The 18,206-nt window shown below is 35.3% G+C and overlaps 2 protein-coding genes across 2 annotated transcripts in view; both read right to left on the reverse strand.

The window, feature by feature from the left end:
- LOC148886653 (unconventional myosin-VIIa-like) overlaps positions 1 to 18,024 on the reverse strand; it is a 35,984-nt gene extending 17,960 nt beyond the window's left edge. Inside the window, exons 1-23 of the mRNA XM_089017579.1 lie at positions 17,888 to 18,024; positions 16,396 to 16,469; positions 15,072 to 15,139; positions 14,065 to 14,178; positions 13,767 to 13,919; positions 13,461 to 13,478; positions 12,271 to 12,455; positions 12,046 to 12,167; positions 10,971 to 11,113; positions 10,597 to 10,710; positions 10,377 to 10,530; positions 10,230 to 10,306; positions 10,005 to 10,124; positions 9,680 to 9,825; positions 6,819 to 7,029; positions 6,611 to 6,746; positions 5,260 to 5,366; positions 3,856 to 3,897; positions 3,030 to 3,167; positions 2,042 to 2,200; positions 1,871 to 1,963; positions 238 to 332; positions 47 to 131 (exon numbers count right to left, since the gene is read on the reverse strand). Of these exons, the coding sequence (XP_088873705.1) occupies positions 47 to 131; positions 238 to 332; positions 1,871 to 1,963; positions 2,042 to 2,200; positions 3,030 to 3,167; positions 3,856 to 3,897; positions 5,260 to 5,366; positions 6,611 to 6,746; positions 6,819 to 7,029; positions 9,680 to 9,825; positions 10,005 to 10,124; positions 10,230 to 10,306; positions 10,377 to 10,530; positions 10,597 to 10,710; positions 10,971 to 11,113; positions 12,046 to 12,167; positions 12,271 to 12,455; positions 13,461 to 13,478; positions 13,767 to 13,919; positions 14,065 to 14,178; positions 15,072 to 15,089 (2,430 nt within the window). The 5' untranslated portion in view covers positions 15,090 to 15,139; positions 16,396 to 16,469; positions 17,888 to 18,024. The remainder of the gene's footprint in view (positions 1 to 46; positions 132 to 237; positions 333 to 1,870; positions 1,964 to 2,041; positions 2,201 to 3,029; positions 3,168 to 3,855; positions 3,898 to 5,259; positions 5,367 to 6,610; positions 6,747 to 6,818; positions 7,030 to 9,679; positions 9,826 to 10,004; positions 10,125 to 10,229; positions 10,307 to 10,376; positions 10,531 to 10,596; positions 10,711 to 10,970; positions 11,114 to 12,045; positions 12,168 to 12,270; positions 12,456 to 13,460; positions 13,479 to 13,766; positions 13,920 to 14,064; positions 14,179 to 15,071; positions 15,140 to 16,395; positions 16,470 to 17,887) is intronic.
- Positions 18,007 to 18,206, reverse strand: part of LOC148886654 (calpain-5-like) — a 29,334-nt gene continuing 29,134 nt past the window's right edge. Inside the window, exon 13 of the mRNA XM_089017580.1 lies at positions 18,007 to 18,144. Within this exon, the coding sequence (XP_088873706.1) occupies positions 18,052 to 18,144 (93 nt within the window). The 3' untranslated portion in view covers positions 18,007 to 18,051. The remainder of the gene's footprint in view (positions 18,145 to 18,206) is intronic.

Consider the following 18,206-nt stretch of genomic DNA (forward strand, 5'->3'; position numbering starts at 1 on the left):
TGATTTTTTTTTTCCCGAAAACAGAATCATTGTTCCTTGGACTTACAATGTTGTAATTCTTCCTGCAGAGATAACCTCTCCAGAGCGTCTGGATGATGGTCACAGCGTTGCGTAGGCGCAGGAAGTTGGTCCTGTTAGAAAGTCGGAAGCATTACAAAATATAAAATAAAAAATACATAAATAAAGTCATGATGATATGGAATGAAATGAGAAGATGTTTTGCGGAATATTCCAAACCTCTGCTTGAGTCCCCGAACCGCCTTCTGGATGAGGATGACCTTGTCGGTGATGCCCTTGTCCCGCTCGATCTCTAGCTGCATGTCGTGATGATCCTGATGGCCAAGAGAATGTCAGACAATTAAAAAAAATTGATAGATAGCTGGAGAGATAGCTTGCTAGCTAGGAAGCTCGATAACCAGATAGATAGATAGAGATAGATAGATAGATAGATAGATAGATAGATAGATAGATAGATAGATAGATAGATAGATAGATAGATAGATAGATAGATAGATAGATAGATAGATAGATAGACAGACAGACAGATAGATAGATAGATAGATAGATAGATAGATAGATAGATAGATAGATAGATAGATAGATAGATAGATAGATAGCTAGCTAGGTAGCTATCTAGGTAGATGGATAGCTAGATTGGTAGCTAGCAACATAGCTAGATAGCTAGATAACTGATAGATAGCTAAATTGCTAAAGAGCTAGCAAGATAGCTAGATAGATACATAGCTATATGGCTAGATAAATAGCTCGCTAGCTGGATAGACATCTAGCTAGCTGGATAGATAGCTAGCAAGTTGGATAGATAGCTAGATAGATAGCTAGATAGATAGATAGATAGATAGATAGATAGATAGATAGATAGATAGATAGATAGATAGATAGATAGATGGATAGATATCTAGCTAGCTGGATAGATAGCTAGCAAGTTGGATAGATAGCTAGATAGCTAGATAGATAGATTGGTAGCTAGCAACATAGCTACATAGCTAGATAACTGATAGATAGCTAAATTGCTAAATAGCTTGCTAGATAGCTACATAGCTATATGGCTAGATAAATAGCTCGCTAGCTGGATAGATATCTAGCTAGCTGGATAGATAGCTAGCAAGTTGGATAGATAGCTAGATAGATAGATAGATAGATAGATAGATAGATAGATAGATAGATAGATAGATAGATAGATAGATAGATAGATAGATGGATAGCTAGATTGGTAGCTAGCAACATAGCTACATAGCTAGATAGCTAGATAACTGATAGATAGCTAAATTGCTAAATAGCTAGCTAGATAGCTAGCTAGCTACATAGCTACATGGATAGATAAATAGCTCGCTAGCTGGATAGATATCTAGCTAGCTGGATAGATAGCTAGCAAGTTGGATAGATAGATAGATAGATAGATAGATAGATAGATAGATAGATAGATAGATAGATAGATAGATAGATAGATAGATAGATAGATAGATAGATAGATAGATAGATAGATAGATAGATAGATAGATAGATGGATAGCTAGATTCGTAGCTAGTAACATAGCTACATAGCTAGATAGCGAGATAACTGATAGATAGCTAAATTGCTAAATAGCTAGCTAGATAGCTAGATAGCTACATAGCTATATGGCTAGATAAATAGCTCGCTAGCTGGATAGATATCTAGCTAGCTGGATAGATAGCTAGCAAGTTGGATAGATAGCTAGCTAGTTGGATAGATAACTAGCTAGATAGCTGGATAGATAGCTAGCTAGCTAGCTAGCGAGATAGCAAGCTAGTTACCTAGCTACATAGCTAGCTAGATAGTTAGAAATTAATGACTGCAAAACTTTAAATTTCTTGTTCTTCCAGGTTCATACCTTGAGGAATATCTTGGTTTTACCAATCTGCCAGTCTCCATGTTTTCCCAATCTGGCTAAGACTATCTGCTGGCAAGTTCCTCTCAGGTCCTCCTAGATGGAAAAAAAACAACCAAAAAAGGTTTCTCCAAAAAGTAGCGACTATAGTTAAATCACTTTAACAATGACTACCTGCACGTGGGCAGGTTTGACGCCGGGGACGAGGACACGGTAACGATCCACAAACTCGGCAAAGGAATATCGGATGGGATAGCCTGCACGTCGGATCCGGATGGTCTCCATCATCCCGGAGTAGCGCAGTTGACGGATGCACAGCTCTCGGTCGAACAACTGAAAGGGACGCCGGATATATAAAGTCAAGCGGAATGGATACGGATCGCTTTTTAGCATTTTTGGCCATGATGTTCATCAAGCGGCACGAATATGCCAGCACAGTTTTTGATTGGCAGGATTGTCGGTGCCATTTGACTGTCATCGCTGGACAGCTATGGGGCGATTGTGTTTTTTTTTTTTTTGCACTCGTAATGTGCAGCATAGCATTTTCACAGCCCCACTGTGTTCAACGGAAAGGTCGCGGCTTGGAATTGATGCAGATTTACATGGGACAGGAGATGTGAGACAGTCTCTTTTCGTCAATGGATGCTACAGCTTTGTGTTTGGATTCAACATTTAGCTTGGAGCAGACTTGCACATTTCGCCATGACGTTCTTGACCCACTGGTGAAAAGGAGGCTTTCATGCTCTCCTCTCATCTAGAACTACTTCATGCAACAAAGAGGGTGTAGAAAGTGCTTAAGATGGATAGATCGCTGGATAGCTAGCTAGATAGCAAGCTGGATAGCGAGACGGATAGTGAGCTGGATAGTGAGCCAGATAGCAAGCTAGCTAAATAGATAGATTGTTAGCTAGATTGCTAGATAGACGGATAGATAGATTACTAGCGAGCTAAATAGCTACATAGAAATTTAATGAGTCTGCGTTTGTGTTGTCACATTATTATTTTCTGTTGTTGTTGTTTTGACTTCAAGATGGCGGCGCAAGAGTGGCCGCCTTTACAGCAGCTCCTGTATTTTTTTTTCTACTTCTTCCTTTCCTTTCCTCTTCTTTCCATAACTTTGCCGCTGTGACAACACCGCCCATCGACGACTCGCGCGACTCACCATGGGTTTCTTGAGCTCGTTGGGTTTGATGCAGCGTACGAAGAATGGCTGACATACGCTGAGCGTACGCATCAGCATCTCCAGCGAACGCTTGAACTGGCTGCTCAGCGTCGGCGAGCGCTTCCTGGTCTCCACGCCCTGGCGAAGAACGTCACGTATGACAAAATCCAACGCAATTATAGTCAATTTACGTGTCGTCAATACAAGAAAGGATCGTCGAAAAACACCACAACATGGGAAATAGGACAAAATCTCGGACAGCTCGTGTCGAGGAGAAATAAAATGTGTCGTTCGGGTGTTGTCCGTGGGCTGTCAGAGAGTTTGTATGTGTGACTCGAATACGCAATTGAAGCACGGACAACCTGGGGTCAATCTGAGGTCAACAGACACAGCAAGTTAAACTGTCATCTTCATCTAGGAGATCGGGCCTTGGACAGAATTTAGGACTTGAGAAACTCCTTTATTACCGAAGTAATTTACGACTTGAAACTCCTTCACAGGAAGAGCTCATTAGCCATGTTCAAATGTATCAGTATATGGAAAAGACAATGTTTTATTGGTATTCTAATCAAGAAAACTATGTTTTACTAATGTATCACTTAAATTTGCATATACTCTCAATAAATAGCTTGGCAGATTGCTGCAGAATTCAGGTGTCTGTCATGAATGGCTGCGTCTCCTGCCGGCAGTAAAAAAGACAATCTTTCTGGGTTTGAGCCTTTGTCCACAGTGTCCGATCGAACATCTCTGACACAGATCATTGGTTTTTATTAAAGGGGAGGGGATATGGAGGTGGAGGTGGGGGGCGCTAGAGAGCTGAAGTTACCTTGGGAGCAGGCGTGCTGGGCTGTTGATAGCCACACAGAAACTGATGGCAAAGAGTGAAGAGACAGCAGATTGACGGAGGAAGGGATTGGCGGCATTAGTATAAAAAAAAATAAGAAAAAGCGAAGGGGGCAAAGGTCACTAAGGATCTGGAGCCAGATAGAAAAGTCTGGTGTTTTATGGTTATTTTATTTTTAACTCATTCACTGCCATTCCCGAATTTATTCGGGAATTGAAAATATGACGCAGAGCGCCATTCCCGGTTTTGGTTTTTCTTGCCTGGGGGTGCAGATGAAGCGCTGGTCAGACGTCTGCCAATGTTTTTCCCTTCCACCAGGGGGCAGCGTTTTGCTTTTTTGTCCATGTTAGCGCTTTGTTGCAGCTTCAGCTGTTGTTAAAGCGCTATATAAATAAATATCTATGTATTTTGTACAGATGCCCCCATTTCAAGCTCAGATAACTCCAGACCTATTTAACTTAGGAATTATTTTTTTTTCTGATGAAAGAAGAGAGTCTAAGGCAGCGGTGTCAAAGTCATTTTTTGCCGCAGGCCACATTATAATAATACATTTCATTCATAAGCGCCTTTCAAAACTCTCAAGGTCACTTTACAGTCACAGGATAATTTTTTTCTGCAGGTGAGCAGCAGCAGCCATATGCGCCAGCGTTCACTCAACCCGGAAGTAACTCAAATAGATAGAAAGCTAGCCAGCTAACAGATAGCCAGCTAGACAGTTAGCTAACTAGCTAGATAGCCATGTAGCTAATAAATAGCCGGCTACATAGCTAGCTAACTAGCTAGATAGCGAATAATAATAATAATAATAATAATAATAATAATAATAATAATAATAATAATAATAATACATTTAAATATTACACATACATATATATTACATATAGAGCGCACAACAAAATGAATGAATAACTAGTTTTCAAATCTGAAGTCAAGAATAATAACTGTTATTGTGGTTTACATCCAAAAATATGAAATTTTGGTCAGGATTTAAGCAAGCATCACAGAATTTTACAAGTTTGATTTGTTTTCGCGGGCCGAAAAAACTGATATGGCGGGCCGGATTTGGCCCCCGGGCCTTGACTTTAACATCTGTGGTGTAAGGTTTCTTTCGCTGTAGTGAATGTTTATGTAGTCCTAAAACTCAATATTCTGTGGGTCCTAGAATTTGAGTGACAATGACAAAAACCCTGGCACTGCAATGGACACATTTTTGCACATCGCCTGACAGTGAATTTTTTGGACTTTTCGGACATTTGGTTATTACATGAGCACATTTTTTTGGGAGATCTATGAGGATTTATTTTTTAACGTCTTGGGAGATTGATGTTGCTCTTAAATTTCAAGTATACTTGAACATGATGAACTTTTGTGGACTCTTGTTCTCACCATGGCCACGTCTGCCTGGAAGATCTGCTTGATGAACTTGTTCTTGGATGAATGGACCAGTTGGATGATGTCTGTGTGGAGGCTGTCACGGTTTTTCTCCAGAAAGCCTTTAAAAGGCAGACAGTTATGCAATCACATTATCTGAGCTGTACAACAACATCTAGATTTGTTTAAAAACTCATTCACTGCCATTCACAAATTTATTCGGGAATCGGGGCTTTTGCTTTTTCATGCTTGGGTGCCGATAAAGCGCTGGCCATGGCCTCTGGCAATGTTTTTCCCTTCCATGAGCGGGTAGCATTTGCCTTTCTTTCCATGTTAGCGCTTTGTTGCTAAAGCTCTATATAAACCAATATGTATGTATTGTAATTTGTACCTCTGCCCCCATTTCAAACTCAGATAACTCCAGACCCATATAATTTAGGAATTAACTCTTTTTTTTCCTGATGAAAGAAGAGAGTCTAAGGTTTCTAACGCTGTATCGAATGTTAATGTAGTCCTAAAACTCAAAATTCTTTGGGTACTGGAATTCAAGTGACTATGACAAAAGCCCTGGCATTGGAGTGGACACATTTTTGCACGTTTGGCAGTGAATGAGTTGATATAAATACAGGTAACATCCGAATTACGACCGAGCTCCGTTCCGACCAAAAAGTAATAACTGTTCGGATTCGTTCGGCTGCTGGGATGTAAACCACAAATTAAATCAAGCTCGGAATTTTTAATACTACGTTGTAGTTTCGTAATTATTTGACTAAAATGGAATCAACTGTCTGATAAACGTAATATATAGATATATACAAGTAACATCCGACTTACGACCAAGTTCCGTTTTGACCAAACGGTCGTAAGTCCAAATGGTCGTAAGTCGAAATCCATTCAAAATATTGATTAGAGACTCGGAAGCTGACTCGCAAACTCCCCTCATCTGATGCCATCACACGGTCGATTGCTGTACGAGCGTGAGATGCTGGCTGGCCAAAATTGTCGTACGTGTTGTCGACCTGCGAGCACATTGCGGTGCCAGGCGTAGAATTAAAATTTTTAAAATAGGGTCTGGGGGTCGTGGTCGTAAGTACGGGTGGTCGTAAGTCGAGCCGGTCGTAAGTTACCTGTATTTAACATTCTTTCAGAAAGATTTTTTTTCCTTCATAAAATAATACATTTGAGAAACCCCCCACTCCCCCAACATTGACAATAATACATCTTCATAAGACTTTCATTTTCTTATAAGTTCTAAAAATTCGCCTTTTTGCAATCTGTGAATGTTTGCGCATCATCTGGCAGTGAATGAGTCATTTTTTTAAGAGATCTTAATATCAAAAAGTGACACGGACGAAACTGAACTGACCTCTGGTCTCGTAATGCACCACGCCGGCAAAGTGTTGGATACCAAACTGGCTTTCGTAGCTATTCTTCGGGGGGATGTAGTTGGAGTTCAGTTTGTGCTGGGAATTGAGCTTGTACAACATCGTGGCATCGGTTCCCTGGCAGAGGAGAACGATTCGCTGATTAAATGTAGTTTATTCTACAGAGGATGAAAATTTAGGACGACATGCCTTGGGGAACTTGCTCTCCTCGTCAATGAGGGAGATGATATTCATGGGTTTGTTAGCGATCATATCCAGCGCATCTTGGTTGTCGGTGAACTCGATGTGCTGCCAGCTGATGTCCTCCAGGTTGTATTCTTCTTGCTCTAGTTTGAAGACGTGGCGCACGAAGAACTGCTGCAAGTTCTCGTTGGCAAAGTTGATGCAGAGCTGCTCGAAACTGCCAGTGGAGAGAGAAGACAAGTTTAATGATCACAAAAAGTCAAGGCCAGATCGAAATTGATTTTGAATTGGTCATAATTTAGTCCGAGTTTGGATTAAATAAATAAATGAATAGATAAATAAATTAATGAATTATTAGATATAGAACTATTAAATAAATAAATTCTTAGATAAATAAGTACATAATAAGATACTTAAATAAATAAACAAAAAGGATAAATAAAGAAATATATAATTATAAATAAAGTGTATTTTTAGTATAATAAATAAATAAATGAATAAATTCGGAATAAATAAATACATTCGGAAAATAAAGAAATAGATAAATAAATACTTAGATCAATAAATAAATAAGATACATCAAAAAGGGATAAATAAACAAAACAGATACATAAATATAAAAACAGGTAAATAACAAATAAATAAATACATACCGAATAATTAATTACATAAATACTTAGATAAGTAAATAAAAAGATCCATAAATAAAAAGTTATAAATAAACAATTAATATATACATTGATAAATAAATGAAGAATAAATAAATTCAGAATAAATAAAAATACTTAGATAAATAAATAAAAAACTACATAAAAAATGGGTATGTAAACAAAAAATGGATACAAAAATAAATAAATAGATACTTAGATAACTACATAAAAATATGCATAAATAAAAAGGATAAATAAACAGTGAATAAATACATTGATGAATAAATGAAGAATAAATAAATAAATGCAGAATAAAAAAAACACTTAGATAAACAAATAAAAAGCTACACAAATAAAAAAGGGGTACACAAAAATGATACAAAAATAAATAAATAGATAAATAAATTGATAAATAAATGAACAAATAAATAAATACTTAGATGAACAAATAAAAAACTACATAAAAAATGGGTATGTAAACAAAAAATGGATACAAAAATAAATAAATAAATGAATAAATAAATGTAGAATAAATAAATAGATACTTAGATAACTACATAAAAATATGCATAAATAAACAGTGAATAAATACATTGATGAATAAATGAAGAATAAATAAATAAATGCAGAATAAAAAAAACACTTAGATAAACAAATAAAAAGCTACACAAATAAAAAAGGGGTACATAAACAAAAAGGATTAAAAAAATAAATAATAAATAGATAAATAAACTGATAAATAAATGAATAAATAAATAAATAAATAAATAAATACTTAGATGAATAAATAAAAAACTACATAAAAAATGGGTATGTAAACAAAAAATGGATACAAAAATAAATAAATAAGCGAATAAATAAATGTAGAATAAATAAATAGATACCTAGATAACTACATAAAAATTTGCATAAATAAAAAGCATAAATAAACAGTAAATAAATACATTGATGAATAAATGAAGAATAAATAAATAAATGCAGAATAAAAAAAAACACTTAGATAAATAAATAAAAAGCTACACAAATAAAAAAGGGGTACATAAACAAAAAGGATAAAAAAATAAATAATAAATAGATAAATAAACCGATAAATAAATGAATAAATAAATAAATAAATAAATACTTAGATGAATAAATAAAAAACTACATAAAAAATGGGTATGTAAACAAAAAATGGATACAAAAATAAATAAATAAGCGAATAAATAAATGTAGAATAAATAAATAGATACCTAGATAACTACATAAAAATTTGCATAAATAAAAAGCATAAATAAACAGTAAGTAAATACATTGATGAATAAATGAAGAATAAATAAATAAATGCAGAATAAAAAAAAACACTTAGATAAATAAATAAAAAGCTACACAAATAAAAAAGGGGTACATAAACAAAAAGGATAAAAAAATAAATAATAAATAGATAAATAAACCGATAAATAAATGAATAAATAAATAAATAAATAAATACTTAGATGAATAAATAAAAAACTACATAAAAAATGGGTATGTAAACAAAAAATGGATACAAAAATAAATAAATAAGCGAATAAATAAATGTAGAATAAATAAATAGATACCTAGATAACTACATAAAAATTTGCATAAATAAAAAGCATAAATAAACAGTAAGTAAATACATTGATGAATAAATGAAGAATAAATAAATAAATGCAGAATAAAAAAAACACTTAGATAAATAAATAAAAAGCTACACAAATAAAAAATGGGTACATAAACAAAAAGGATAAAAAAATAAATAATAAATAGATAAATAAACCGATAAATAAATGAATAAATAAATAAATAAATAAATACTTAGATGAATAAATAAAAAACTACATAAAAAATGGGTATGTAAACAAAAAATGGATACAAAAATAAATAAATAAGCGAATAAATAAATGTAGAATAAATAAATAGATACCTAGATAACTACATAAAAATTTGCATAAATAAAAAGCATAAATAAACAGTAAGTAAATACATTGATGAATAAATGAAGAATAAATAAATAAATGCAGAATAAAAAAAAACACTTAGATAAACAAATAAAAAGCTACACAAATAAAAAAGGGGTACATAAAAAGGATTAAAAAAATAAATAATAAATAGATAAATAAACTGATAAATAAATGAACAAATAAATAAATTCAGAATAAATAAATACTTACTTAGATAAATAAATAAATAAATACTTAAATAAATAAAACCGACCTGTTAACGCTAAAGTTCTCAAATCCAAAGATATCCAGCAAGCCAATGGAACGACGCATGATGTGATTGTCATCGGAGGACGGGGGTCTGTATATGGCGGCGTTGATCTTGTCCACAATCCACACAAACAATCTCCCGTAAATACCCTATAGGTCAAAAAAAATACAATCAATAAGTCAAGTGTGACTGAAATTGGGAGGATTCAGGATTTCTTCTTTTACCTTTGTCTTTATTTACATATACAGTATTGACTTCCCCTTTAATTCTAGAGTATGAGTTTGTCTTCCATCTTTGGGTGTTTTATAAGACATTTAAAGGTCCAAACCTTGACAAAGGCGTCCCGTACATCCAGGCCTTGTTCCACACTGAGAGGCGTCGCCACACTTTCACCACGTGTGATCAAGGTCCGGGTGGTCAAACAAACCATGACATCCTTGGGCTCCACCTGTGGAGCATCGTCAGGAATGTAAAATAAATCCAAATTAAAAACCGCATCATCATCATTATTATGACTACTTTTATCAGATTATTCTGCTAGTAAATCACTCGCCTCCATGAGTGAAGCGGCAGTCACCAAATCCGGCGATCTGATGACAACGCAGGCATCCAAGTTGTCGTATGTCCGCGCTGATGGACGCAGGAGAAAATACACAAAGTCTAAAATGGAACATTTATGATCGATTCGAAACAAACTTGCCCTCAAATCTCAAGTTGCCCATGTGCAAAATGGCCGCCAGCAGTTTAGAAATCTCCCAGGTCTCCGTCTCGGTGAACATGAGCACCTTCATTGCTGCCAAGATGCTGGAGTAATCGGTCAGGTCATCGCGACCGTCGCACTCCGTGCAGCGACCCTGCGAGATTGTTAATTTTTAATGTTTTGACATTACTGTATTTGAGGAATGTCAATCCAAACCCACCATGGTGAGGTAGCAGTAGTCCGTGGCTAGACCCAAGCCCAGTTTGGCCTTCATTTCTGGGAGCATGCCCTTTAACATGCAGTAAAAAATATGGTAATTTCGCTCATCTGGTGCCTATAAAAAAATAAAAATAAAATAAAAGATAATTTTTCATGAGTTAATTCTGTGTACAAAAATGTACAATAAACTGTAAGTAATGAACACAGTCCCAAAAATGCTTATACAGTCGAATGGTGCTTTTTGATGCGACCCAAAATGGTGGTCCGAGTGACCTTCGGCGAGGTCACTCGGACCACCATTTTGTATTACCTTAACTGAGAAAAATTACAGTTATGACATATAATGCTTTATTTATTATTATTTTTCCTAATTACCTGTCGACACACGCGGGATTTTTCCAGTAGGTATTGTTCTATCTTGGCTCCTTCGATGGCCCCTCGTTTGTTGAAATGGATGTCAATGTATTTACCGAAACGGCTGGAGTTGTCGTTGCGGATGGTCTTGGCGTTACCGAAGGCTAAACGCAAAAAAAAAAAGTTAACAAAAAAAATGAATAAATAAACAAATAACGGAAAAATAAATAAATACATAGATAAATTAATACACAGATAAAGATAGATGAATAAATAAACAAATGAAGGGACAAATAAATAAATACATGAATAAATAAATACATGAATAGCTAAAAAAATAAATACGCAAAAATACATAAAGGAAAAATAAATGAATAAATAAATACATAGATAGATACATAAATAAATAAATACATAAATAAATAGATAAATACAAAAATAAACAAATAAAGCAACAAATAAATAAATACATGGACAAATAAATACATAAATAAATAGATCGATAAATAAATACATGAACAAATAAATACAGAAATAGCTAAATAAAAAATAATAACAAATATATAGTTATAAATAAATAAATAAATAAATAAATAAATAAATAAATAAAGCAACAAATAAATACATGGACAAATAAATACATAAATAAATAAATAGATAAATAGATCGATAAATAAATACATGAACAAATAAATACATAAATAGCTAAATAAAAAATAAATACATAAAAAATAAATATATATATATATATATAGTTATAAATAAATAAATAAATAGATAAATATAAAAATAAACAAATAAAGCAACAAATAAATAAATACATGGACAAATAAATACATAAATAAATAGATAAATAAATGGATAAATACATGAATAAATACATGAACAAATAAATACATAAATAGCTAAATAAAACATAAATACATAACAAATAAAAACATATATAGTTATAAATAAATAAATAAATAAATACAATATGCAGATGCGCATGAGCAATATTTGGCTCATTGGCATGACCTTCAAAAAAAGGTTGAGTAAGAACACAAAATCTCACTTTAATTAATTTTCTTTGACTTTTAAGATGAACCAAGTTTACCTTCAAGGATGGGCGTGGCTTCCAGGACCTGTTGTTCAATCCAGGAGTGTTGACCGCTGATGGCCGCCAAGAACTGAAGAATCAGCTTCGTGCTCTCGGTCTTCCCTGCTCCGGATTCACCACTGAAAAAACAAAATTAAAAGTCATAAAAATGACATGTTTCCACATTTTAACTTGGTTTTATAACTACAAAAAAAATTGCATGAAATTGCAGATTTACAGTACCTGATGATGCAACACTGGTCCTTGTTGTTCCGCTGCATGTTGAAATAACAGTTGTCGGCGATGGCGAAGATGTGTGGCGGCATCTCTCCGATTTTCTTATTAGTGTACAAGCGGATCTGGTCTGGCGTGTAGATGGGCAGCAGCTGGTATGGATTGACGGCCACCAGGATGGAACCAGTGTACGTCTAGAAAAAAATACATAATGGGAATATCAAACTATTTTTTTTCATTTTAGGAGAGAAATATGTTTATGATATGTGAATGCGAACAAACTAAAAAGCCCTATGAGGCGAATCATTTCCAGCAGCCATCCCCCTAAAGTTCTTTAGCGGTGTTAGCGGTGTCAACAAATTCTTCGCAAAGCTGTCAATTGACTGATTTTTTTTTTTTTTTGTGATTCAACTACAGCACAGGTGTCAAAGTCAAGGCCCGTGGGCCAAATCCGGCCCGCCACATCAATTTTTTCGGCCCGCGAAAGCAAATGAAACGTATGAAATTCCATGATGCTTGCGAAATTCTAAACAAATCGTCATATTTTTGGATATAAACCACAATAACAGTCATTATTCTTGACTTCAGATTTGATAACTAGTTATTCATTCATTTGTTGTGTGCTCTATATGTAATATGTGGATCAGATTAAACATTCTAATGGCTTCCCCAAATTCCTAACGGCCCTCGGGAGGAAACCATACCTACAATGTGGTATGGTTTCAAGGGTGTCAAAGTCTTTTTTGTGGCGCGCCACATTGTAGTTCCGGTTTCATCTCGGGGGCTATTCTGAATTTGGGGAAGACAGAATGTTTCATCCCCTCCGCATATTACATTCAGAACGCACAACAAATGAATCAATAACTACTTTTCAAATTAGAAGTCCAGAATAATGATTGTTATCATGGTTTACATGCGACAATTTTAAATTTTGATCCGGACATTAGCAAGCATCATGAAATTTCGCAAGTTAGATTTGCTTTCGCGGGCCGAATAAAATAAGGTGGCGGGCCAGATTTGGCCCCCGGGCCTTGACTTTAACACCCGTGAACTACGGGAAAATCAAAATATTCTTCGTGATCCGTTTGAACTATGTGAGATGTTAGCAAAGAGGGTAGAGGGTGCAAAGCCTGCCCAAAAAAAAAAAATTAAAAATAAATAAATATTAGCATTGGCACGGTGCGACCAATCATACTCACCCTCCCACCACAATTTGTCTACACGATGAGAAAACACACCAACCAAAAGACACATTACAAAAATAACAACTCTCCAATGACTTTTGAATATCATTATAACGAATAATGACATAAACAAAAGCATATTTACGATTCGATAGAGCGTGCGGACTTACCAAATGTCAATTATTTATAGTACAAGTAAGTACACTTCACCGCAGGGCATAAACAGCTTAACCGCAAGTAGCAAGCTTAATCGTCAGGCATTTCATAATCATCATTTTTTTTTTTTAATCTGACAAATATGAAAAAAAGTTTGTGACTGACGTAGATGACGCGTTCGTTGTAGCGGATCAGGAGATTGCGTAAGATGCCCGCTTCGTTGAGGTCACCCAATCGGATCATGTCCTCCACCCCTTGGATGGAGGTGGGGTGCATGGGTTTGATGTGGGTGGCGTTCTGGGGGGAGATCCAGTGTTCCTGGAAGGACGGTGGAGAAGGGACAGTGGATGAACACCAAGTTCTGGAAATGTTTTGTTTACTTTGTAATATGACAACTGGATATTTTTCAAAATTTAACTCCGCCCCTTTTTTCGAAGGAGGGAGGGGGGAGGCTTCAACTTACCCGGCCTTCATCGTCCAGTACTTGGATCTCACCCGAGTCGCATAGTTTGACCACCGCCCCCACAGGAACGTCAAATTCCCGGCCCGTTTTGAGGTCCAGCCACACATAGTCGCCCTAAGAAAAGAGGAAAGATGGCAGCCGTGTTACACACAAAATGTGACACACAATATTCCAGAAACATTCAATACTTCATTGAAAGCTATGAAACAAAAAAAAAATAAACAAAATATATATAGAAGAAAGGGACATCAGCGCAGAGTGCCGATGTGTACGTGGAACGGCCGCAGCTTGGAATTGAAGCGGATTTACGTAGGACAGGAGATGTGAGACAATCTCTTTTAGTCAATAGATGCTACGGCTTCGTGTTTGCTTTCAACATTTATTTAGCTTGTAGCAGAGGTGCACATTCCACCATCTCTGATTCACTGGTGAAAAGGACACTTTGATCCTCTCCTCTTTCATCTAGAACTGCTTCATGCGACAAAGAGGGTGCAATAAGTTTGTAAGCTGATAGCTAGATAGATGGCTAGATAGATAGCTAGATAGATAGTTAGATAGCTAGATAACTAGATAGATAGCTAAATAGCTAGCTAGCTAAATAGAAAGATACAGTAAAGTCTCATTATATCGATATCGGATATATCGATAGTCCCGGTTATATCGATACGATTTCTATGCACGCACGGAGAAAATTACATGCGCGCAGGGTCGGATATATCGATAGTCCCGGTTATATCGATATTTTTTCGGACTCCCTTGAATATCGATATAACGAGACTTTACTGTAGTTAGCTTGATAGCTAGCTAGATAGATCGCTAGCTAGATAGTTACATAGCGAGATAGATAGCTAGCTAAATAGATAGATATTTAGCTTGATAGCTAGCTAGATAGATAGCTAGACAGATCGCTATCTAGCTATATGGCTAAATAGCTATCTAGCTATCTAGCTAGATGGATATATAGATTTTTTTATTGAGCACATTTTCATATTTGGTCACCGACATACCTGCTGCAGAATGACCATGGTTCAGTGTCGGCTTGACTCCAGGGCATCTGATGTCACATGAGTGCAGCCTGCAAAGTGCATTTTTATGAATATTGATGATTTGTAAATTTAGAAACATGACATTTTAAACATGACTGGACAGTGGAGGAAAAAGTGTGTATGGGGAAACGAGGTGTGTGGCCGGGGTGTTAAATGGAGGCCCGGTGGGGGCTGCCACCACGGGTTTATTGGATTCCTGGAGCTAATCCTGCCATTTAAGCAGCGAGCATAGTTTACTGTACAGTCATTAGTATGACCGCTCAAACGTTTGCTAGCAGCAAACAGTTCAATACAACACAGGTGGCGTTTTTGTGTCAGCCGTTCAGAAAAAAATCTGATAATGTTAAGTATACCTTATTATGATGATTATTATGATTATTATTATTATTAGTAGTAGTAGTTATTCGTAGTATTATTCGTAGTATGAATATTATTATTCGTATTATTATTAGTATTCAGAATCAGAAAATCTTTAATCGTGCCACAGTGGGGACATTTATTATTATTATTATTATTTTATTATTAGTAGTCGTAGTAGTTGTAGTATTTTTGAGTAGTAGTAGTGTTTTTGAGCTACCTTTAATAATAATTATTATTATGATTATTATTAAATTTTAATAAAAAATATAAAGTATTATTATTATTGTTGTTATTATTATTATTATTAGTAGTAGTAATAGTAGTAGTATTAGTAGCAGTCGTAGTAGTAGTATTGTTGTTGAGCAATCTTTAAAAATAATAAAAAAGGTGCTCAGAAATGAAATGTATCATTATTATTATAAAAACCTAATAAAATCATAATGTATTACTATTGTTGTTGATATTATTATTATTAGTAGTAGTACTATTATTATTATTAGTATTAGTAGTAGTACTATTATTATTATTATTATTATTATTATTATTATTATTATTATTATTATTAATCATAGTAGGAGTATTATTATTATTATTATTATTATTATTATTATTATTATTATTATTATTATTATTATTATATGATCAAGTAAAATCACCCTGTGACATTGTGGGTCAGAAAGTTAAATCTCGGGAAGAAAAGATTAAATTTAATTCTGCTGGGTGTTTGTTACCTTAGCCAATCAGGATGTAGAATACAATGTGGGGGTTTGTAGAACTACGCTGTAAAAAGTACAGGAAGTTAATTAGGACACAATAGGAGGGGTTAATCTGTGTGCGAATGTGAGGGTGCGTGCATTAGTGTGTGTGTGTGTGTGTGTGTGTGTGTGTTCATGCTATACTAGCACATATGCTAGTTGCCACTCACATGGGAGAAAACAAGCGACTTTCATCATGGACCCATCAAGTTTTAAGACCTCCCATTTTTATCCATCAAAACCTCTGCAGAGAAAAATAAATAAATAAAATTACAAATTGTGTAGTACAGTGTAGTAAAGCTCAATATAATATATTTGAAAAAAGACATATACTTAACATAAAATTAATCTATCACGTTTTGATTTTTGCGCCCAATGGGTAACGCTGTCTGCAGTTGCACAGGTCGTTGTAATCAGTGGCAGTTACAAGAACTCCCGGCACGACCTTTCGGTGTCGGGTCATTGATTGTTTCACCCTGCAATGTTTATTTTATAATCATAACAATAATAATAATAATAATAATAATAATAATAATACATTTCATTTCTAAGCACCTTTCAAAACTCTCAAGGACACTTTACAGTCACAGGATATTTTTTTCTGCGGTTGAGCAGCGTTTTGTCTTGTCATGCTATACTTATGGGTTTGTTTGCTACTTTGGACCTTTTCGTTTTAATGACTCTATTGTTTGAGATTTTGTGCCTGTCAACTTTATCGAATATAATTTGTCAAATACAGCCTTGCTACTCCCTCCTGTCTGCATTTTCGGGGTGTACCACCATCACCACATTTCACATAGTGCGTGACATCATCATAACTTTAATAGCTAATGCGCTAAGTCACAACTGTGATGTATGAACTGAGATAAGGAAAAAAAGTCAAAGTCAGCTTTATTGTCGAATATGCTAATATGCAATACAAACAACACAGATGAAATTACTATCCTCTCGGACCGAGCGTGGAAGGCACTTATAATGACTTTAACAAACATAATAAACACGAAAACGCCTATTTTCCGGGAGAGATAGGGGAGACACTGCGTGTTCACGCGCCACCATCTCGGGGAAACAACTCACTATAGATTTCTTAGATTCATGTTGATAATAATAATAATAATAACTCTCAAATGAAAAAAAAATGTGTGTAACAATGTCATGACTGCTCATGTGCAATATAACTCAGTTGCGCATTTAATTGCAACTTTAATATTACAGTAAAGTCTCGTTATATCGATATTCAAGGGAGTCCGAAAAAATATCGATATAACCGGGACTATCGATATATCCGACCCTGTTTGCATGTAATTTTGTCTGTGCGTGCATAGAAATAGTATCGATATAACCGGGACTATCGATATATCCGATATCGATATAACGAGACTTTACTGTATTTTAAAGGACAACCGACATCATTCTTTTGTTTCCCTACTGACATCAGAGAAACGTTTTATAGCATCTAAAATACCCAAAACACGTAGCATTTTTACTGAAGTCTCCTTTAAGAGCTGGCCAATAAGTACAGTACCAGTCTAAGAGGCTTTTGCCTAAAGCCGGGGGCCACCGAGGCCGATGAGAACCGTTAGCAATGTAGCCGAGTAATGAACGAAGCCTTTGATTGTTACCCACCGAACCATGATCATCACCCTCTCTCCGCCGACTAACCTGTCAATATATGAAGACCCCTCTTGTTGTCTTTTCCGGTGGTCTCGGTTTTGTCAACAAGCTCAGTTGAGAAGATAGTAGAGGAAGGCTGGATGGTTTCCGCCTTTCGAGATCTTTGTGTTAAATCCTCTTGGGTGGGTCCGACAAGGGGTTCTTTGAGGGGGTTATGTGGTACGGGTCAGTGAAGGAGTCCGCCAGACTCCAGTTGAATGTGATTCATGGCTGCTGATCCTGATTAGGAGGTTGGTGGGTGGAGCCTGGAGGACAAGGTGGAACAGGAAGGAGATGGTCACTCGGGTACAATTTTGGTCAGAAGATT

This window comes from Hippocampus bargibanti, linkage group LG16, assembly GCF_051943395.1.
Source record: "Hippocampus bargibanti isolate YZ-2025 linkage group LG16, ASM5194339v1, whole genome shotgun sequence".
Classification (NCBI taxonomy): domain Eukaryota; kingdom Metazoa; phylum Chordata; class Actinopteri; order Syngnathiformes; family Syngnathidae; genus Hippocampus; species Hippocampus bargibanti.